Source organism: Enhydra lutris, unplaced genomic scaffold, assembly GCF_002288905.1.
Source record: "Enhydra lutris kenyoni isolate GAN:26980312 unplaced genomic scaffold, ASM228890v2 scaffoldscaffold26, whole genome shotgun sequence".
Taxonomy (NCBI): domain Eukaryota; kingdom Metazoa; phylum Chordata; class Mammalia; order Carnivora; family Mustelidae; genus Enhydra; species Enhydra lutris.
This window is the reverse complement of record NW_019154110.1, coordinates 5,130,017-5,154,648: the sequence shown is the minus strand read 5'-3', so window position 1 is coordinate 5,154,648 and position 24,632 is coordinate 5,130,017. Positions and strand designations below refer to the sequence as shown.

The 24,632-nt window shown below is 35.8% G+C and overlaps 1 protein-coding gene across 1 annotated transcript in view; it reads left to right on the top strand.

Annotated features, from left to right (window-relative positions):
* Positions 1–24,632, top strand: part of LOC111151399 (nemo like kinase) — a 167,218-nt gene that overhangs the window by 80,319 nt on the left and 62,267 nt on the right. The window contains exons 2-3 of the mRNA XM_022509393.1: positions 14,372–14,501; positions 23,494–23,549. Of these exons, the coding sequence (XP_022365101.1) occupies positions 14,372–14,501; positions 23,494–23,549 (186 nt within the window). The remainder of the gene's footprint in view (positions 1–14,371; positions 14,502–23,493; positions 23,550–24,632) is intronic.

Genomic DNA, 24,632 nt, shown 5'->3' with positions numbered 1-24,632 from the left:
AGGAAGGAATAAAAGGCATCCAAATTGGTAAGGAAGAAGTAAAATTTACACTGTTTACAGACAACATGATACTTTATATAAAACCCTAAAGACCCCTCCAAAAAAACTACTAGAACTGATAAACTCAGTATGGTTGCAGGATGCAAAAATTATTGTGCAGAAATCTATGACATTTTTATATACCAATAATGAGGCAAACAAATTAAAAAAGCAACCCCATTTACAATATTACTAAAGATAATAAAATACCTTAGAATAAACCTAACCAAGGAGGTAAAAGACCTGTACTCTGAAAACTATAAAACATTGATGAAGGATATTGAAGGCAACACAAACAAATGGAAAGATACTCCATATTCATGGAGTAAAAATAAATAAAAATAAACATTGCTAAAATGTCCATACTGCCTAGAGCAATCTACAGATTTAATGTAATCCCTATCAGAATGCTAACAACATTTTTCACAGACCTACAACAGACAATCTTAACATTTGTATGGAACCACAGAAAACCCCAAATAACCAAAACAATCTTGAAAAAGAAAAATCTGGAGGTATCACAACTCCAGATTGTAAGTTATACTACAAAGCTGTAGTAATCAGAACAGTATGGTACTGGCACAAAAGTAGATCAGTGGACTAGACTAGAAAGCCCAAAAATAAACTGACGTTTATATGGTCACATAATCTTTGACGAAGGAGGAAAGAGTACGCAATGAGAAAAAGACAGCCTTTTCAACAAATGGTGTTGGGAGAACTGGACCACTGGCCTATACCATACATAAAGATAAATTTAAAGTGGATTAACGACCTGAATATGATACCTGAAACTCTAAAAATCCTAGAAGAGAATACAGGCAGTAATTTCTCTGACATTGGACATACCAACTTTTTAAAAACATGTCTCCTGAGGCAAGGGAAGCAAAAGCAAAGATAAACTTTTAGGACTATATAAAAATAAAAAGCTTCTGGGGCGCCTGGGTGGCTCCGTCGTTAAGCATCTACCTTCGGCTCAGGTCATGATCTCAGGGTCCTGGGATAGAACCCTGTATCGGGCTCCCTGCTCAGCGGGAAGCCTGCTTCTCCCTCTCCCACTCCTCTTGCTGTGTTCCCTCTCTCGCTGTGCCTCTCTCTGTCAAATAATAAATAAAATCTTTTTAAAAAGTAAGAATAAAAAACTTCTGCACAGCAAAGGAAACAAACCTACTGAAGACAAACCTACTAAAAGACAACCTACTGAATGGGAGAAGATGTTTGCAAATGACATTTCTGGTAAAAGGTTGGTATCCAAAATATATAGAAAACTTTTATAACTCAACATTCAAAAAACAAATAATCCAGTTAAAAATGGACAGAAGACAGACATACAGAGAAAGAAAGACATACATACAGAAAACATACAGGCAGGGTGCCTGGCTGGCTCAGTCACTTAAACATCCAAGTCTTGGTTTCAGCTCAGGTCATGCTTTCGGGGTTCTGGGATCAAGCCCCACATTGGGCTCTGTGCTCAGTGTGGAGTCTGCTTGTCCCTCTCCTTCCCCCTTCCCCTCTACTGCTCCCTGTTCAGGTGCACCCTCTGTCTCTCTCTCTCTCTCTCAAATGGATGAATAAAATCTTAAGAAAAAAGACATACAGATGGCTAACAAACACATGAAAAGATGATCATCACCCATCACCAGGGAAATGCAAATCAAAACTACAATGAGATATCTGCTCACATCTGTCAGAATGGCAAAAATCAAAAGCACAAGAAACAGACCATGTTGGTAAGGATGTGGAGAAAAAGGAACCCTCTTGCACTGTTGGTGGGAGTGCAAACTGGTATAGCCACTGTGGAAAACAGTATGGAGGTTCTTCAAAAAGTTAAAAATGGAATTACCCTAGAGCTGTAATTGCACTGCTGGGTATTTACCCAAAAAATATAAAAGCACTAGTTGAAAGGGATACATGCCCACCTATATTTATTGCAGCATTATTTACAATAGCCAAATTATGAAAGCAGCCCAAGTGTGCATTAATAGATGAATGGATAAAGAAAGTGTAGTGTATGTATTTTTATGACTAATTCTTTTTTATGACTGAAATAATATTCCGTGTGTGTGTGTGTGTGTGTGTGTCTATATATCTATATATAAAATAAGTCAGAGAAAGGCAAATACTATATGATTTCACTCATATGTGGAATTTAAGAGACAAAATAAGCAAAGGAAAGGGGGTAGGCAAGAGAAATAAACCAAGAAACAGACTCTTGACTATAGAGAACAAACTGATAGTTACCAGAGGGGAGGTGGGTAAAATAGGTGATGGGGATTAAAGAATACGCTTATCCTGACCACTGAGTAATGTAGAGAATTTTTGAATCACTGTATTGTATACCCGAAACTGATATAACACTGTTATTAACTATACTGCAATAAAAAATTAAAATAAACATATATATTCCTCTATTTACCCACATATTTGCCATTTCTAGTTTTTCATTTCTTCTTGTGGATTTGAATTACCATCTGGGGTTATTTCCTATAAGGCAGATCTGCTGACAACAAATTCTGTCCACCATTTCTTATTTTGGAATGTTTTATTTTTGAAAGATAGGGTCTTTTTTTTTTTTTAAGATTTTATTTATTTGACAGTGAGATCACAAGTAGGTAGAGAGGCAGGCAGAGAGAGAGGGGGAAGCAGGCTACCCACTGAGCAGAGAGCCCAATGCGGGTCCAATCCCAGGACCCTGAGACCATGCATGACCTGAGCCAAAGGCAGAGGCCCAACCCACTGAGCCACCCAGGCGCCCTGGATAAGGTCTTTTTTATTGCATATAGAATTTTTGCCTGCTCACTACCATCACTGCAAATAATGGCATTCCACTGCCTTCTAACCTCCTTTGTATCTGATGGGAAGTCAGTCAACCATTATATTGTTTTTACTCATTATTTTCAAGAGTTTGTTTGACTTGATCTTTGACTCTGACATGTCTAGATGCAGAACTCTTGTGTATGTCCTGTATGAGATTTTTGAGCTTTCGGGATCTGTACATTTTCATCAGCTTTGGGAAACTTTAAACCATTATTTCTTCAGATTTTTTTTTCTGCCCCGTTCTTTCACCTTTACTTTTGGTACTCCCATTAGATGTATATTCATACACTCAGTGTTATTGCATAGGTTTCCGAGGCTCTGTTCATTTTTCCTCAAAGTTCCTGTTCTTGAGATTGTATAATTTCTGTTGATCTATCTTTTAAGTTAACTGATTCTTATGCTATTTCAAATCCACTATTGGACCAATCTACTGAATTTTTCATTTCTAATACTGTACTTTTCAACTCTAGAATTTGATTTCTTTTTTTTTTTTTTTAGTTTCTATATTGTGATATCCTACTTGTTGTCATTGTCACCATTTTTAAAAATTCTTTAAGCATAATTTCCTTTAATTCTTTTTTTAAATTATTTTTTTTAACATATAATGTATTATTTGCCCCAGGGGTACTGGTCTGTGAATAATCAGGCTCACACATTTCACAGCACTCACCATAGCACATACCCTCCCCAATGTCCATAACCCAGCCACCCTCTCCCCACCCCCTAGCAACCCTCAGTTTGTTTTGTGAAATTAAGAGTCTCTTATGGTTTGTCTCCCTCATGATCCCATCTTGTTTCATTTTTTCCTTCCCTATCCCCCAGACCCCCACCCTGCCTCTGAAATTCCTCATTATCAGAGAGATCATATGATAATTGTCTTTCTCTGATTGACTTATTTCACTCAGCATAATACCCTCTAGTTCCATCCACCTCGTTGCAAATGGCAAGATTTCATTTCTTTTGATGGCTGCATAGTATTCCATTGAATATAGATACACCACATCTTCTTTATCCATTCATCTGTTGATGGACATCTAGGTTCTTTCCATAGTTTGGCTAAAACTAACAAGTCAGGAGACAATAGATGTTAGCAAGGATGCAGAGAAAGGGGAGCCCTCCTGCAATGTTGGTGGAAATGCAAGCTGGTGCAGCCACTCTGGAAGACAGTATGGAGGTTCCTCAAATAGTTGAAAATAGAGCTACCCTACGACCCAGAAGTCGCACTACTGGGTATTTACCCTAAAGATACAAATGTAGGGATCTGACGGAGCACGTACACCCAGATGTTTATAGTGGCAATGTTCTTTAATTCTTTGAACATATTTGTAATAGCTGCTTTTGAAGTGTTACTGAATACAACTTCTGGGCTCACTCAGAAACTATTTCTATTGACTGCTTCTTCCCCCGAGTATGAGTCACATTTTACTGTTTATTTACATGTCTTATAATTCTTTTGTTAAAAACTGGACATATTTAATAATATATTGTAACAACTCTGGATCTGATTCCTCCCCAGCCTCCCTCCCATCTGAGGGTTGTCTTTATTGACATATTGCTGTTATTGTGTATGTTTGCTTATATTTCAGTAACTTGACTGGACTTAATGTGCACAGTCTTTCTCCGCCATGGGATACAGCCACTCCAGTTGTTAAAAATTATATTTAAATTTTTAGGCTGGCCTTCTTGGGGTGCCCCTTTGTGTCTCTGTAGCTTAGTGTCAGCTAATGATTGGTTGAAGATTGTGCTCAAATATCTTGAGCCAGTAAGGCTTCTATCCTTTGTGATTATGTTAGGGAGCTCATCTAGTTTTCAGCTATGCCCAGCTTTTATTTTCTCCCAAGCCTCTGAGTTCTTCCCTTCACTTGTGGCAAGGCTCTCAGTCAGCCACGAGTATGTGCAGAGCTTAGGCCCCCTCAGATCAGCTCTGAATACATGAGCAGCCTCCAGTTAGCCAGGGATGTGTGGAGAGTTTACCTAGCCCACTGTGGCTCTCATTTCCAGAATCTCCTTATTAAATTTCAGGATTTATGTCCCAGCTGGAATAGCAACCTCAGATTTGCAATTTTTTCTTCTCCAGTTGAGTTTAATGCTTTTATGGTCAATGCTACTGGGTGTGGGGTTTTCATCCTCCACTTCAGATCACATCAGCAACCTCAGGCAGTGAAATTGCTGGGTTTTATGGCCAACTACTGCATGGACTATGTGCTTGGGTGGGGGTAAGGAGCAGCCAAGCAGTAACAACACTGACTCTCATTGATCTTACCCACAGGTCCATAATTTTTCATAAATAAACACTTTTGAATTTGTTTGACTTTGGCTGTTTTCTGGAGTCCTGAAATGATTGTTTTTGACATTTTTGTCCAGTTTTATAGTTGTTTTGAGGGGAAAGGATTTGCTGACCTTCAGATTGCCACAGCTGGAAGTCCTGCCTCCTGCTTTTTATTTGCAGCATTTTTGGTTTTGGTTATTTTTAAAAGACTAACTAATTAAAAACCTGAAGCACTTCTATATATTGTAGCTGCTTCAGCAGTTTGCTTTACAATGGAAGAAGTTAGGAGATTGTGATTAGATTAGGGGTGGGACTGTAGTTCTGCTATAATTCTGCTGACAGCACTCTCCTGTGGAATGTTTCTTAATAGCATATTCTTGTGTAATGATGAAGAAAATGTTTATTTTTTTAAGTAAGCAAATTCCTTTGGAATTCTACCAAAACATAAGAAAGATAGTATGTATACTCCTTACTATACTATACTATACTACACTACAAAATAAATCAGTGGCACAAGGAAATACATAAGAGTATTCATTGGGCTGGTATAGATGTGTATTTTTACAAAAATATAATAAAAAGAATTGTCCTCTTTAAAAAATTACCTATACAGACTTCAACCTGAGGTGCCTTTTTATGCTCAAAATTTTAACTGAGAAATTTATCTTTACCTTTTTAGTTATATAATAATAGAAATATAGAAATGTACAGAAAACATATTGCTCAGTGATTTATCATAAAGTACACACCTCTGTTGCCACCATTCATATAAAAAATAGGACATTGCTAGTACACAGAAGTCCCTTCTAGTCTCCCCCGTCATCATTGCCTCCCCAAGATAAACACTATCCTGATATTATGGTAACTACTTCCTCTCTGAACAGTTTCTGTCTCCTAAGTATACACCCTAAACATTAGAGTTCATCTTTGCTTTTATTTTTAATATTATGGAAACAAAATCTTACATTATTTGTGGCTGGTTTCTTTTGTTCAAAATCAGGTGTATGAGATTCATCTATGTTGTTGCACATAGCAGTAGTTAATTTTAATCAATGTAGAGTTTTCCATTATATGAATAGACAACAATTTGTTAATCTGTTCTGTTCATGGATGTTTGGATTGTTTCCAGTTTTAAGGGTACTGTGAACACACTCATATGTTTAGTGATAAGTGTGCACATTCCTTTGAGGTATATACATTGAAGTCAAGTTGCTGGGTCACATTGTATTCATATCTTCATTTTAGTATATGAAGCCAATCTGTTTTCCGTAGCGATTGTATCAATTTACATTCGTATTAGCAGTCTATAAGAATTGCTATTGTACCACATTGTCACTAAAAATTTGGTGTTGTCCACTCATTACGGTTTTAATTTTCATTTCCCAAATGACTAATAAGGTTAAGGTCCTGTTCATATGTTTATTAGCTGTTTGGCTTATCCTTTTTTGTTAAATGACTATTTAGCACTTTTTAAAAATTGGTATGTGTGAATTCTGCATGTCTCTGGATAAGCACTTTATTCCTTATATGTGTAGTACAGATGTCTTCTGCATGACTTGCATTTTACTCTTAACAATGTACATATAATGAAAAGAAGTTCTTGAATTTAAAGTAGTAAAATATATGAATTTTTCTTTTGTATTATGATTTGTGCTTTTTGTGTCCTACTGAGGAACTCTTTCCCTGCCCCAGTGTTTTAAAGATATTCTACTACATGTTATCTTTTAAAAGCTGTATGATTTTGCTTCTCACATTTATTATCTACAATCCACCTGGAATTTGTGTTCAGAATGAAGTAGGAGTAAAGATTCATTTTGTTTTTCCATATGGATATCTAGTTGTTCTATACCATGCATTGAAAAGAATGTTGTATCTGTCAGGGTCCAGTGAGGAAAAAGAAACCATACCAGTTATTTAAACAGAGTTTTTAATGTGTGTGTGTGGGGGGGGGGTGTGGTGCTGATTAGCTGTAAAGTTGTTTGTAAAATTTAAAATTGTAGGTAATAAAAAAGACAAGAAGAGTACACTAACAGCTACCTCTAGCTATAGCTAGAGAAATACCACGGAAGAGGTTGGAATTATTAAGACTTAGAACATCGTGCAGCAGTAATTAATTCAGTTATCTAAGGAGAGAATACAAGCTCACTAGTGCTGGTATCTGGGGTGGAGGATGCAGTGAGGCTTGTTCTGCAAACGGGGAGACTATAAACTGGGCTCAGCTGCAGTTATAGGAAGGCATTGCCACTGCTGAAGTGAAGAAGTGTTGCTAGGGTGACACAGAAACAAGAGACAGGCAGGAAGCCCACAGGAAGGGGCAAGTCCCCTTTTACTCCTACAACTCTGTAGTCTGCTCTAAAGCCCCATAATGGGAGAGCCTAACATGGAACTAGTTGGCAAAACCAAAATGTGGTTTGCGGAGTTATAACTGCAATATTACAGAGTTGTGTTTAAACAGATGGGTTTGAGGGGTGCCTGGGTGGCTCAGTGGGTTAAAGCCTCTGCCTTCGGCTCAGGTCGTGGTCCCAGGGTCCTGGGATCGATCCCCACATCAGGCTCTCTGCTCAGCGGGGAGCCTGCTTCCTCCTCTCTCTGTCTCTGCCTGCCTCTCTGCCTACTTGTCTGTCAAATAAGTAAATAAAATCTTAAAAAAAAAACAAAAACAGATGGGTTTGAACCTGAGAGACAATAGCTTATGGCACAGCCTTCCTTTCTACAAAGACACCTTTATGACAAGCCAAGTGGCTCTGTATATGTGAGAGTCTGTTTTGGAGTCATATTTCCATTTCTTTGGTCTTGCTCCAGAGTTATGTTATCTAAACTATTGTGGTTTTATGTTAAGTTTTCATATGTGGTAGAGCAATTTTGCCCACCTTCTTCAAGAGTGTTTTAGCAGTCCATGTCATATTTGCATTTCCATAAAGACTTAAAACTGATTTGTGTAGTTCCACGAAAAGAAAACCTTTGGGATTTTGGTTGGAATTTCACTGAATCTATAAATCAGTTTGGGGAGAATTGAAATTTTTATAATATGAGTTCTCTAGATCATGAATATGGTATGTCTCTCCATTTATTTATGTCTTTAATTTCTCCCAATAATGTTTTTTAGTCTTTATGTAGAGGTGTTGCTTACTTAGCTTTTGTTAGTTTTAATCCCAGATACCAGATATTTTTATATTATAAATAGTATCTTTAATTTTTTTCACTTCATTGTTTTTATTTTGAAAATTTTTAAACATGTATTTTCTTCATTTTTGAATAGTTTGACATCATTATACTGATCGCCAGATTCAGTAATTATCAACATTTTCTTCATTTGTTTCAACAGTCCTTCTTGATGAAGTATTTTAAGGGAAATCTTAAGTCTCTTATCATTTCACCTATGTATACTTAAGTATACATTCCTAGAACATATGGACATTTGATTTATAGCCATAATTCCAAGCCATATTCAGATTTTCCTTTTTATTTCAAAATTTACATTTTACTGGTATGTTGGTTGGTATGTTCACTTTACTTTTAACAGCATACTAGGACTTAAATTTTATGTTAAGTAATTATTAAAATATTAGCCACTAAAATATTAAATAACAAACAAACACAGTTTTTTTTCAGTCACATGAACTTTGCATTTCTTTTTTAATTTTTTATTTTTTATTAACATATAATGTACTATTAGCCTCAGGGGTACCAGTCTGTGAAACTTTGCATTTCTAAATTCATTACAGTTTTTCAACATCATCAAAATTGTGCTGCTATAAACCTGTGTAAACAAAACCATTCTTTCATTTGGTGTCTTCTATATTCTTAAATCTAACAAAATTGCCATTCTTTAATTTTTAAAAAAAAAATCTTTATATTTCTCAGTATTCCTATTACCGAACACATCTTTCAAGAAGTCATTGGTGGGATTAAAAGCAAGCACATTTTTGTGTTACATAGTTTTTGTTTTGGTTATCCCTTATAACCTCTTTTCAGCATAAATTGTTAAAATGTAAGAAGAAAGTGCAGTTGTGAATTTTTTCCTTTTGTCTTTGTACAGAAACCTGTCTTTCATTGCGGGTGGTTCTCCTTCCCATACAATATTCATGGGTCTGTTTCTAGGAGAGGACTGTGGCTAGTGGGCCATGGAAACTTCCTAGAGTTGGCATGCTAGGCTGTGTCATGTTCACCCACCAATGTGAGAAAATCCCTACTGAAAAGACAGTGTGGCAACTTTCCAGCAGGCAAGTCATACTCCTCACAAAGATATTTGACAGTGACTAAGGAGTTAGAGTCTCTATGTCTTTCCCAGCCTCTGGAGCAAGGATGAAACTAATTATTAATTCATGGTTTAAAAAACTAAAATTCTTTCGGGCCAACAATAATTAATAGAAGAGGATTTTACATCTATATTTTAACTTAACCAATAATAATTGGTGGGGGATTGAGGTCTTAAAAGTTAGATCTTATTCATTAGTAACAAGTATTTGAAAATAAATATGACAGCCTGATATTGGATGATTTGCCTGTGTCTTATTCCTCCTCCCTTATCAGCACCCCTGGGGATCTCACTACAGATCAGAAGGCCCAGGGATGTCTCACCTGCTGAGTTCACTGCTATTTATACTTATTTAAACACAGAGTTAGAGGATGTTTAAGTTCATATTTAACTCTTTCAAGTAAATGTAGATGTTTTGCTTCTTCTGATCAATATTGGAATGTGAAGATACAAGGAAAAGAATGAACAATTTTACTGCTTCGGTTTAGCTGTTACATAAGGTCTTTTTTCCTTGTAATATCAGATTAACAAATTTGAGGATCAGTTTAGTAGAAGTATCTTGAAAAAAAAAAAAAAGGAACTCTTTCTTATATGTAGAACTAACTCAACAAATACCAAATTTGGATAAGCATAAAAGAGAAACCAAACATCAGAAAACCCCAACTGATAGAACAAATTACCTAACCATGAAAATCTTTTTTCATATATCTTTGGGTGGAGGCAGGGAAAGTTTATTCCTCTGAATAATGTGCAACTTTATAAATTATGTCGAAGTACACGAACTATAGCCTGTTAAAATTTTGGTTAGAAAGACCAAAGAGATGTAAAAATAAATTCCTTATTCCTTAACCTATAGTGTCCTTGAACATATAACAGGGACTAAGTTACAGATAAGACACATTTTTTTTAGATTTATTTGTTGTCAGAAATTTTACATCATAGTTTGTGATTATTTTCTCAAGCTGACTTAATCTAAATACAAGTAAAGATAACTTTTAAGGAAATGAATTTCAAAATGAATGCAAAGGCAATAATCTAAATATTTAGTATAGTTAGGAGGTTCTGTTACTGAGGTACATACTGTATTGGTACAGTTGACGTAGTAATTGTAGTGTGTATAGCAAAAAATAGAAGATTGCTGATTACAAGTTTATGTGAATAGAATTAGAAGAACCTGATTTTTCTCAATCTGAGTGAAACATTCTCATTATAAATTATTTATTTGCTTTGAATAGTTAAAAACCTGTATCAGAAACATGAACTTGAAAACTGCTAACCCATGTGGGGAAAAGATTCTTCATATAAAATGAATGTAGAGCATATAACTTCTTGGAAATTCTTGCTTAGTAGTTATACTAATATAAAGCTGTTCTAATGTTGGGTTTGAGTGCCTGGGAATGTATCCCCAATAAGCTTCACTCTCGTTTTATTCCAACCCTTCTGCTTGTCCATAATTTAAGCAGATTTGTGGCAATGGTCAGAGTTCCTAGGATTAAGAAAGCTCTACAACAAAACACCACACCAGGTCTTAAAAGCTTTCTATTTTGGTTTTCTACTCTTTTGGCTGACTATATTTCTCTGAAGAAAGGCTTGTCGATCCTTCTGACTGTTTAAAAAACAGTTGAACTGGTATTTGCAATGCAGAGAAGGATTGATGTACTCCGGGCAGATCTAAGAAAGGATTCTTTTTTCACAAACCTTAAAATTGTATTTTTAATATACTGTTTACAGAATCAAACGTTGATTTAAAACCTAAGAAGTAAATACCTGTTTTACCGTAACTTGATTGCCCATGAAGATAATGAGATGAAATGACAGATGCACTGTTCTATGTAGGGCTTCCAGTGTTTAGTAGAGAAAGTAACTGACCAGTAAGTGAATTGTAGATCAAGGGACGGCTCCTTTTTTTTCCCTGAAATGAGGCAAGTTGCCCTAAATGTTGTTCATTATTTCTACAGCTGGAGCTTCATTAACAAGTACAGTTGGAATAACCAGGGTGTTGCAGCCACAGAGGAACTAAGCACGGCAAGCCTTTCCGTAACAAAGAAAATAAAAGAATTCCTGTGTAACAGGCTTCCACACTTATCTGTGTTCTGTGGTACTGTCTGAGCTGAACTAAAGCATCTGCTACCTCAAGTTGAGAGAACAAACTCAACATGGCGTGAAATTACTGCACAGCCATTCACATTCATTAGAGTTATATTGTTACCAGCCACAGGCATGACTGGCTTTTGCATGAATAATAAAATAAAATTCTACTTTGTGAATTTTACCTTAAAACACTGCAGTGCACAGTACTAACCTTGGGCCAGGAGTAGTAGAGTCAAGACCAATAAGAAGTCAGAAGTTGGGAAGAAATAGTGCTATATGAGGCCTGGGGAAAGGGCCTTGTGTTAAAGCAATTTACTCACTTTTTAAAAACGAATATTTATGTGTGGACTAGCTATTTGGAGACGTTAAAACTATTAAGCTACCATTTGGCAACCATCATAGTAATAGTTGACGCAGGCAAAAATCATCAATGGATGCTAAAGGTCGTGGGTCAAAATTTGATGAGGAATAGAACAGTTACACAATTACCAAGGGAAAAAGGAGTAATTTTGCAATGTGGCAACCTGACAGACACCTCATCCAAGTGACCAAAGTTAATCACCACAAACGGGGAAAATTGACATCACGTGCCTCCTAATATGTTCACTGAGAAGACATCACTTCTGTGAGTTATTTCTGTTAAAAATGCCTAATCTGAATCTAATCATGAGAAAACACCACACAAACCCAAATTGAGGAGCAGTTTACAAATAAGTGGCCTGTACTCTTCAAAAATGGCAGTGTCATCAAAGACAAAGGAATGCTAAGTAACTATTCTACATTAAGGAAATCTCAAGAGACATTGGCAACAATGTGTGGTCCAAAATTTTCCTTCCTTCCTATTTCATTGACATTTTTGTCTTCTAGTCTAGTTATAGAAGTGTATTGAACAGGAAAAAAATACTTTTAACAGTCTGAATATAATACTATATCCAGTTTCCTTATTTTATGTTTATGTGTATTTTTAGGCAATGTTGTAGATCTGTTTTGGGTTTAGGTAGTTTTTTGTTGTTTTGTTTTTGTTTTTAATATGGGACACTTCACAAATTTGCATGTCATCCTTGTAGAGGGGCCGTGCTAATCTCTGTTATGTTCCAGTTTTAGTTATGTGTTGCTGAAGCCAGCACTGGGTAGGTGTTTTTTAAGCATTAATCGCCAATGTTAAGTCTCTTAGTTGAATTACAGTTCAAGCTATTGAAAACCTAAAAATTATAATTCTTAATTATTTTATCAAATTATCAGTCAACGGAAGAAGAGTCCTCATGCTGTTTTGTTTTTTTTTTTTTAAGATTTTATTTATGTATTTGACAGAGAGAGACACATGGAGAGAGGGAACATAGCAGGGGGAGTGGGACAGGGAGAAGCAGGCTTCCCACTGAACAGGGAGCCCTATGTGGGGTTCAATCCCAGGACCCTGGGGTCATGAACTGAGCCAAAGGCAGATGCTTATCAACTGAGCCACCCAGGCACCCCCTCATACTGTTTAAATAGTAGAATGCACCATTTAAGAGTTTTCATGAGCACTTAAGAAGTAAATGATCACTAAGATCACAAAGATGAATTTATAAAGAAGTCATGATATTCGTAAAGAAGTTTGGTATAGTTTTTAGACAGGTTAGTAGGTAACAGGAATGCTTCGTTTTCAGGAAGGCAATTTGATAAGTGATTTCTTTTGGACAAGATGAAGAAATAAACTAGGTGGTTATAGTTAAGTAAGTAATTCAATAACAATTGGATGTTAGGCTCATAGATGGTTTCTAGTGTTGTATCTGTTGTAGAGATCTATTCTGTCCTGTTCTAAGTTTTAATAACTTGGATAAAGTCATTGATAACCTATGGAACAGACTTTTAAATGACACAAATCTGGGAAGGATAGCCAAAGCATTGGGTGACTGAAACTGGAACTGAAAGATGATGGTAGCCGAGAATGACAAGCTGGAATCAGCAAAATAAATTTGACAGAAATAAATTCTACAAGGACAACCAGTCGTATATATTGGGTGGAAGGAAAAAAACGTTAAGATAATTCATGGAAAATCACTTATAAAATGGTCAGTTGGCCATATTTAACATTTATTGCTTTGTTTCCTTTCACTATTTGATTTAATATGTATCGTTTGGGTCCAGTCAGAAAAATGGAAACCATACTAGCATGTCAAACATAGGGAAATGTAGTTCAAGGAATTGGTTATACAAGTGTTAGAAGACTAAAAGATAAGAAAAAGGGGGAACACTGAGCTATTAAAGAAAAACTACAGGAGGCACAGTTACCATACCAAGAGGCTTGTAAGAAGCAAAAGGGAAGAGGTCTTCATAATCTAGAAGCTACGGCCCTAAGTTGGCACTTGGACTTCCGAGGAGGGGATGCTGTTCAGCTACTGGTAGGATTGAAATCCATATTACTAAAAGATGTTCATTTATGTAAGAAGCCAAAATAATTAAATTTGAGTCTGACTTCTCTATGTTTAACTAAATGAAATGATATCTGAATGAACATCTCTTCCATCTTGAATTTGGTTCCAAAAATGAAGCATAAAACTAATTTGACTTAAGTTGTATTAATCTATACTCACCCCTCATTTTTAAAATGGCTTTACCACTAAAACCCTCCTACCTGAGATGAATTGTTATGTGACCTCTCAGAAAAAGTGTTTATAAAAATTTAGAGAAGGATTAAAAAAAAAAAGGCATGGCAATTAAGTTGGATGGCCTAAACATTCTCTTTGATTTTTAAGTGTGTACTTGTTTTAAATCTTCTTTCTCACTGATACCTTTAAACATTAAGTGGATTGAGTAGTCTAAGATAAAGATGATTGTCATGCTCTGAAACATTGAAAAACAAAGCTTGGAATTGATTTCTTTTTTCTTTTTTCCTTCTCCCCCAAATATTGCTTCTTTAGGTCAGTAACAGATCCAAGAGATGGAAAGAGAGTAGCACTCAAAAAGATGCCCAACGTCTTCCAGAATCTGGTCTCTTGCAAAAGGGTCTTCCGGGAATTGAAGATGTTGTGTTTTTTTAAACATGATAATGTAAGTGAAGTTGGTGTTTGAGATAGACTGTTTCCTATGCATGCTTAATTGTGTTAGTAGAAAGCAAAAGAGAGTTAAAAAGGGAATGTGCAAGTTATTAAGAAGTTTAGGAACCTGAGACAAATTAGACTATTTTTTGTGAACAATGCGCAAATTTATGTGAATTCTAAGGTGTATCAATCAACAGATAAATATTAATTGATGTAAAACAAATGTTAATAGTTAGCTGAGGAACAATCCTAATATTAAACATAAAAAGAGTGCATGTACTATGAGTGATTTAAGTGGAAATAATTGGTCCCTGATTTTTTTTTTTTTTTAAGATTTTATTTATTTATTTGCCAGAGAGATAGAATACAGGCAGGCAGAATAGCTGGCAGAGGCAGAGGGAGAAGCAGGCTCCCCTCGGAGCAAGGAGCCCGATGTGGGCCTCGATCCCAGGACGCTGGGATCATGACCTGAGCCAAAGGCAGCCACTTAACCAACTGAGCCACCCAGGCATCCCGGTTCCTGATTTTAAATGCTTTATTCTTAACTTTTAATATTTTAAATCGGAGATTAATATAAAGATGTAGGGAAACAGTTTCTTTTCTTAAAAAACAGTATAGCTGTTAAAGTAACATAGGTTAGCTTATTTATGGCTGTGTTTAGAGGAAACTCATGGTGTACTCACTCATGATGAAGAGAATCACTGGTTTGAGAGATTGCTTCTCCTCAATCCTGAAGTAAACGTTTGATACATCTAAAACTTACCTGGGGATGTTATGTTAGCATTGGACTCAAGTTTTCGATTTCATGTGAAAAGAAAAACTGCCTCACATTCTTCATTTGGTACTCAACCTATGCCAAAATAAGAACTTTATCAGAAATATAATAATTACTTGTGAGTCTCTGACTGCTTGTTTGCACAGGAACTTTAGAACTTTGGTCAAAGTGTAAGTCTCACTTTAAGAGAGAAATTTGGAAAAGTTTGAGGTGTTTGGTAAAACTAGGAATATCAAATAGATAGGTTTACTTGAAATTCCTTGCTTTGACACATTTCATTTTATTGATTACTCCTCTTGACATCCATTTTCCTTAAACTTTGCTAAAAAAGTTATTACTGTCTTCCAGTCAATTGGAACTGCCTAAAAATTGGTTTCAGTGACTTTGAAAATACCACTTGAGTTGCTAATTTATGACTGATCCTCAAATTTTGTAAGTGATTTAGAAAGATATCTAGTGCTTGCTTAGTTATTTCTTGAATTTGAGTACCATCCCAACATCAAAGAGGCCAAACCTTATTTACACTGTTAGAGACTCAAGTAAAGGTATCCATGGTGAAGAAATTTTTTGAAGGAGGGAGTAATTTGCTTACTAAGGATTTCAGTGGTTTATTATATTCAGACCTATGTTGGCTTCTTTTATAAAGGAGGGATGGTATAATAGGCTGCTAACTCTATATACTGGTATCTTTGCTGGTGACTCATTCCTGTAAGTAATTAAGTTACAAAGGTGGTGTCAGTGAGTAGTGCAAGAAAAGAAATAAATGAAATTCTTGAAAATCATACCTATCAAAACATAGTAACCAATTGGAGCTCCTGAGCTTTCTCATAAGTAAGTGCTTGTGACTTCTGTGAATATTCAAAAGTGAGACAGATTGTTAGAGATGAAGATGGTATGGCACCACTGTTTTATAAATCATGAATTTATGCTGTGCTCTGAGATCTCCAAAAGCTCCTCAGTGCCACATACCTGGTATGTGTGGAATGCCAGTCCAAGAAGCAGCTGGTATTTGATGTGGTTAAGGCAAAAAATGTCTATTACATCTGTATAGAGGCAGTGAGACGTCATGTGGAGGATACAAAAAAGGTTTAAAATGTCCTGTTTTGAGGAATCAGGTATTTAACACTTATTACTGTGTGTCGGGATGTGTGGTAGAGGCTTTCCATATATTAATTCATTTAATCCTTAAAAATCTTGTCAGATGGGGTTTGTTATCCTTACTTTGCAAAGGAGAAAACCAAAGCTTAGAGTTAAGTAACTTGCCCCAGGTCAGGGTGGCACAAGATTGGAGTCTGTCTTGCTTCAGAGCCCATGTTCATTAATTCAGAAAACATTTATTCTGTACATCCTATATTCCTAAACTATTTAGCTTCTAGGGCTTTCTACCCTTAAGGAGTTTAGTAATGTGAAGAATACTATGATTACAGTGCCCTGGGAGGACTGCTTGCATGGTTAATATTAAGTCAAGACAGTCTGTTTTATGTATGGAAAAAGCTGGGCAACCAAACCTAGAAGTATATTACAGTCATCAAAGGTGATTCTTAAAAAGGCAAATTCATGGGTCTCATCCCAGACCCACTAAATTGGAATCTCTGGGATTGAGGCCCAGGGATCTGTAATTTTTAAAGCTCAGGTGAATGCTGCCACACAAGTACCATAATATTAAGGAAAAGAGAAATTGTTGTAGACTTACAAGCTCAGAGATGCTTTAAACATGGAGGAGATAAACCTTAAGACGAGCCTTTTGAGATTAAGATTTGATTGAAAGAAGGAGAACAGAAGAATGTCATGATGAAAATGGCATTTAGAAAGATTACCCTGGCCACTGTAGGAAGGTTGGATTTTAATTTGGATGGCATCTAATGTGTCAAGGAATAGTTACAGAGCCCTGAGAGGCTTTGTATTTTCTTTTGAATAGAACTTTCAAAGTCACTGTATCAGGGGCGCCTGGCTTGCTCAGTCAGGGGTCATGAGTTCAAGCCCCACCTACTTAAAAAAAAAAAAAAAAGTCACTGTATCAAATTCATTGGTTTTAGCTGATCTGACTGATTGAGATATATGTACACACACTTTTTTTTTTTTCTTAAGGATGCATTCACCTTGATACAATAATAGGTTTAACTTTCTAAAGGTTGTTGTTAGCTAGGCTTATCACCAGAGCCTAGTCAGAATCAAAACTATTATAAAACCTGGCAAAAATGTTATCTACTTGACCCATCTATGCACTTGTGCATGCGTTTATGCACACACATAATTGCATATTATCAGCATGGTGAAGGCATGATTGAAGGGGTTTTGTGTTTTGTTTTGTTCTGTTTTGTTTTCAGTTTTGTGCTCCTTTGAGAATCTGATAAAAGCTATGAATCCTCTTTTAGAAAAGTGCACATACACATAATATTTATGTCATGTTAGGCTTTTGCTAGTCCTCTAAAGCCCATTCAGAGCCCCCTTAAGGGTCCACTGTTTCCTGCAAATATCCCCTGCTATACAAATCTGGGGCTTTTTCTTGTCCTTAGGCAATAGCACTAAGTATGCAGTAGGCAGTCCGTCTATTTGAAGAATGAGTAAGTAAATGAAAGTGACAGAAAAAAGAAATCTCCCAAGTCTGGCATGATAACCTCAGTGATCTCTCTCAGAGTTACTTTTTCCCAGTATTTTAATTCTGGAATACTCCAGAGGGGTAGAGAAGACAAAGAGGAGATAGTAGAGCCAAAGAAGAATGATTCTTTTTTCTTTGTATAGTCTGACCTAAATCAGGGCCTTGGGTTCATAAGTAGGATGAAGAATCATATCAGTATGAGACCAACAGGATGCTTCTCTGAATGCAGACATGCTGTTTAACTGCAGTCATTATTAATGCTAATGTTTCTGCTGCTGAGGAGAGTAAAAAGGCAAAGGATGCTGTAGACTGGCTTACTTTTCATGGATTTGGTTTTGTTTGCTCTGTGCCTAAAATTTTGTGGTACTGGGCAGGTTCTTGATGTATTCAAAATAATACATTCTTGTATTCATGAATCAAAAAAGTCAATTTGGTTAATATGCATGTTCTCTCCAAGTTGAGCTCTATATTCGATATCCCAATCAAAAATCAACAGGATTTTATATATGTATATGTGCGTGTGAGGAAATTGACAAACATTCTAAAGTTTGTGGAGATTGAAAAGACCTAAAATACTCAAGACAGTCTTGAAGAAGCTGGACAAAGTCTATCTCTTAACAGATATATAAATTAATTCAAAATAGATTGTAAACTTAAATGTGAAAGGTAAAATAATAAAGCTTCTGTAATAAACATAGGAAAATATCTTCATGACTTTGAGATAAGCAAAGATTTCTTAATGAGACAAGTGAAGCATTAACCATTTTATTTATTTGTTTTTTGAGAGGGGAGCACAGGCAGAGGGAGGGGGCATCTTAAGCAGGCTCCTCACTCAGCGTGAAGACTGATTCAGGGCTTGATCTCACCATCTGAGATCATGACCTAAGCCAAAATCAAGTTTAACTGACCTGAGCCAGCCACCCAGGCACTCCAAGCTTTCAACCATTTAAAAAAAAAAAAAAAAAAAAAAAAATTTGCGGACATGAACATTAACCTTAAGAATTAATGCTCATCAAAAGTTAAGAGAATGAAAGGATAGGCCTTAGACATATATTCCACAAAAAACTTGTTCCTAGAATGTATTATGTGTTAGGCAATTTTAAACAACTGTGTGATAGACAATTATAAATATTTGGCATTTGAGAAAGACCATAAGAAGTAATTATTTTACTTGACATTTTTTGAACTGTAAATTCTGTATCTGAGCATCATTTATTTTATAAAGAGCTTCTACAAATCAAGAACTTTTGCCCATTAGTAAAAGACTTAAGAATTTGACAAAAGAGGATAACCAAATGGCTAATAGGCATGTAACAAAGTGCTCAAAGTCATTAGTCATCAGAGAAAGGTAAATTAAAAGCATGAGATAATAATATACCCACCAGAGTGGCTAAAATCAAAAAGACTGACAATACCTACTGTTGACAAGAATGCAAATCAACTGAAGTTCTTTCTTTTCTTTTCTTTTCTTTTTTTTTTTAAGATTTTATTTATTTATTTGACAGACAGAGATCACAAGTAGGCAAAGAGGCAGGCAGAGAGAGAGGAGGAAGCAGGCTCCCTGCCGAGCAGAGAGCCCGATGCAGGGCTTGATCCCAGGCCCCTGGGATCATGACCTGAGCCGAAGGCAGAGGCTTTAACCCACTGAGCCACCCAGGCACCCCTCAACTGAAGTTCTTAACATTGCTGCTGAGAGTGTAAATTTCTAAAACCACTTAGGAAAACTGGCAGTTTCCACTAAATTTAGCTAAATACACACCTACCCAGTGATCCAGCATTTATATTCTTTGGTATACTCCAGACAAATCATATATCCACCAAAAGACATGAACAGTAGGAGTGTTCATGGCTGCTTTATACATAATACCTAGAAATTGGAAACAACCCAAGTGTCTGCCAGCAGACAATTGGATTGTCTGGATAAGTACATTGTGTTATAGTCCATTCACATGATGGTATAGTACACACCAATAAAAAGGATGAACCACTGATCTGCACATCAATAGGGATGAATCTCATAGGCATAACAGTAAAGGAAAAAAGTCATACACAAAGGCTTCATTTTTCATGATTCAATTTGTATAAAGTTCAAGGACAGGCAAAATGAATCTGTGGTGATGGAAATGAGAATAGTGGATACCTCTGAGCAGGGATGGGATTTGACCAGAAAGGGACAAGGGGACCTTCTGGGTTGTTGAAATGCTTAACTTCTTGATCTAGATGTTAACCATGAAGTAAAAATCCATCATATTTTATACTTTGTGTAAAAATTAATCAAATTACATACTTGGCAGCTGTATTTTACAACTTTTTAAAAAATAGTAGTAATTACATAGTCTCCACCTTAAAGAACTTAAAATCTCTTGGGGAGTAAGATTGGGGAGGGGGTAGCTCCTTTGCTAAACATGGGATTTAATTGTATTTTATGAATAGTTAAATTTCTAGTTTTTATATTTAGGATTAGGATTATTTACAGCAGTTGTTTTATTGGTAAAGGGCTAAGAAGAAGAAGCCAGTTTTATATTGCATAACCAATTTATAGTGAATCTCAACATCACAGAGGTTAAAATTCTAAAAAACTGCCGCCATAATGGGCTTTTGTCCAGTTCTTAAAAAGATTTGAGACACTGTTTGGTAATGACCATTATTGACAGAAGTATTTTAGTCCATTTTTTAAATTAGACAAGTCCGCTTGCTTTTTTTGTATTTGAGATCCTTTGAAAAGTTGGTGGTATTTTGGGGATACTTTGACTCTTTACAAGTCAAAGTCTTTACAAGAGTCCTCTTATTTACATCATAAGGCTAATCTCACACACTTGATTCCCACAAATAATGGGGTTATAGAGGGACTCAGCCTATTTAAATAGGGAGTCAGGCATGAAGTCTGGAGTTTGAAACTGGTACTATTCCTTCTTACTTATTTATATCATTTCTGAGATTCCTGGATCATTTCTACTGATCTAAGCACTGGTTTTGCACCTCTGGAAACACTATGGAATGCCATCCTCTGATAAACATTTTGAGATAAAATAACAGTAATATAAAACAACAGGCATTTAAAAAATTCCAACCAGAATTTAAAATATTGTACCTTTGAAGCTAACAATCACAGCTAAATGCTTTAGTGCAAATGTCTGACCCTGTTTTATATGGCTTTTCTACAAAAAGCCTCATCAAATCTGGAATAAGAAAGCCTCATTCTTCTCCATCAAGGTTTAAAATGTATGGTTGTCACTTTCTCTAGATAACCTCTAATTATAGCAGATAGATTTGAAGTGTAAAATAGCTTTGTCTAATGGACGCTGTCACTCATTGCATTCTGGTTTCCCCCAAGACAGGATGTGTGTTGTTCAGATACAGAATGGAGAGTCCGAAAGATGTCAAGTAAAACACTAATTTCTGTCTTCCTCAAACATCATATATTCATGTTAAAAATTGTTCTATCTCATAATCAGAAATGAATTTGTGTGAATTTGTGACACTAGCTAATTATAGGATTTTAAATTTATAGAAATGAAATAATTTATCTTTTATATGATAAAAATTATTTTTGAAGAAACCAAAAAATCTGTTATCTTTCATTTATACCAAGATTCTAAGTATAAACATTTTAATTCAGAAAGGAAGGATCAAGATTCTTTATAAAGCATCTAAACTATTTTCAAACTTTCATGTATAACTGGTTTTAAAGTGAGTAAAGACTTTCATTACAGGAGGTTTTAGTTTTAGAATTTTAAAGTGACAAATGCTTGGCTGAAAAAAAAATGAGCAAAGGTTCTTCCACATGTAAATTGCAAGGGGAAAAGAAAAAGAGGAGAAATCTGTAGGTTAAAACTTAAAACACAAATCAACCATAATATGTAAATCTTATTTAGGTCCTAATTTAGACCAAAAAAACTTTAAAAAGGAAAAGAAAATTGTAAATTTCAGAACTGGATATTTGATGGTATTAAAAAACATATAATTTTTAGACTTGATAATTATATTTTTTAGAAGTTTTTCTCTTTGGGGCGCCTGGGTGACTCAGTGGGCTAAGTGTCCGACTCTTGAACTCAGGGTTGTAAGTTCAAGCACCACATTATTTAAAAATAAATAAATAAACAAAATAAAAGCTTTCATCTTTTAGTGATGCTTACTGATGTATGGCTGAAATAAGTTTGCTCGTTGCTTCAGAATTATATAGGGAGAGTGGGGGTATAGAAGCAATAATAATTACGTATGTGGATTACTAAGACTGGGTATTGATTACATGAGCATTCTTGATACTGTTCTATCTACTTTTATATGTTCGAAATTTTCTATAATAAAAATTTTTTCTTAAAAAAAAAAAACCTTAGCTAACGATAGAAAATTTGAACTTGTACCACAGTTTATTTCCTGTTAAAAATTTCTTCCATATTCTTTCACCCTCAGGTTTCTTACTAGTTAGGTAGGTTCAGATTCTTACGTGTGATATCATAGATGGGACTTAAAAGAAGAGCTGAACAGCTGGTAGGGGAAGTAGGCCTATTTGTTATGTTTCAAAGGCAGAACTGACTTTGTTAGTATGCTGCTTTTATAAAGGACTTGAATTTCAGATGCCTTAAAGTCTTTCCACCCTGGTGACTTCTTTTTTTGTACTTGGAATAAAATCCAAAATGCTTAACAAAAATTTAAAGAGATTTTTATGTGATATATCCCCTGCCTTCCTCTTCTGTTTTATCCCAATCTGTTTTCCTCCCACCCTCTATGTTCCATAAGCACTGGCATTTGTTTCTAGAATTTGCCTGGTTCCTTCTTGCTTCAGTGCCTTTTCAGTACCTACTCATTGCCTGGCCAACTCCTATTCACCCTTCAACTCTTAGTGTTACTTCAGGGAAACTTTTTTTTTTTTTTTTTTTTTTAAGATTTATTTATTTGAGAGAGAGAATGAGAGACAGAGAACATGAGAGGAGAGAGGTCAGCGGGAGGAGACTCCCTGCTGAGCAGGGAGCCTGAGGTGGGACTTGATCCCAGGACTCCAGGATCATGACCTTAGCCGAAGGCAGTTGCTTAACCAACTGAGCCACCCAGGCGCCCTTCAGGGAAACTTTTGTCCCCATTCCTCTTGACTTTTTCCCTTCAAATAATATATATCATAATTACATAGTTGTGTAACTGCTTGTTTCTTTAATGCCTTCCTCACTACTAGTCATGAGAGGAGGGGTGGTATCACTTTTGTTTATCAGTATAACCAAAGAGCCTACCATGGTGCCTGCCAGGTAGAATGTACTTGGTAAACGTTTTTTGAACAGAGGAGTAGAGGAATGAATGATAGATGTGTCTCCTCGTGCTCTCAGAGCAACACTGATTGTTAAAAGTAATGGCGTTTCAAAACACTTGCCATGCAGCAGTCTGGTGGCATGTGGTAGAACCCAGTTGGCCCTCTCATTTTAGTTTAGATAGAATTGTCTTTACATAGTAGTTTTACAAACCCATCTTAGTGTTTAGGACTGTTACTTGACTGATAAATTTAGTTCATCTCCGTGGGCAATTATAACTAAGCCTTACATCATTAAAAAGTTAATAGTATTTACTTGCATTTATGTCATATTTTGCTTCCTTTTTAGTTCTCTAAATTTGACTTTTTTTTTTTTTTCCTTTTCTCAGGTACTCTCTGCCCTTGACATACTCCAACCTCCACACATTGACTATTTTGAAGAAATGTATCCTAACCAGGGAATGTGAAAGAAGGGGACAATATTAATTTATTCTTCTAGCACCTTTGGGGGTTCATGCTTTAAGGTGTATAAAATCTCATCCTTGCAGAGGTGGTTGAGTACCTGGAACCAGGTAATTTTGAAATCTGACAGAGCAGTATTATCAATGTATCCTGAATTGTGATACCATAAAAACGGAACTTTGGAGCACATTTTTTTACTTAATCTCCACACAGCCTATGAGATAGGTTATTACCATCCCATTTTGCAGATGAAGCCAGTGAGGCAGCTATGTTGTATGGAACTCAAGAAAGTACTCTTGTTGCTATACAACAACTGCCTATCAGTTAAGAGGATAATACTGCCCTTTTTTCCTACCACTTGGTGTAAGGTGAAAATTAAAGAGATAATGTAAGTCAAATCCCACGTTCTTTGGAGTAATAGTGATGGTGCTGGTAATAGTCATTACTTACCTAAGTTTTTATCAGATGCCAGGCACAATTCTAAGTTATTTACACATAAAAGTTTATTTAATCTCTATAACAACCATCTGGGAGAGAGACTTTGACTGTCCCCATATTACAGAAGAGGAAATTGAGGCACAAAAGATAAAAAAGACTTGACTAAGATCACAGATAGTAAATATTGAGATTGAGGTTCAATTCCAAATGGTCTGACTCTGTGGTCTTTATTTCAACTCCTACATGATTCTCTCAGGATAGAGGCTTTACCATTATCTTACTACTATTAATATGTAAAAATAGTATGTAAGGTATCATGGATAATAATAAACTCTAAAATAATGCCTAGTATTAACTCCTGGGACTGTGCATGAAAATAAAAAATTGGGACATAGGTTAGCCCTAGGAAAAGCATCACGATTTACCATTCTGTATTTAACTGGGTAAAACTTGAAGTGAAAGACAGGGAGTCCTAAATCTTTGAATTCAGTGAGCTTAGGACACTAGTTTATTGACCCAAGACTTGTTATTAACACTAGGCCTATGACTTAAGAGTGGAAACCAATATGAAAGCAAGATAGTTTTTCAGACTTAGCAGTGAGATTAAAAATCTCATTCTTACACAGGT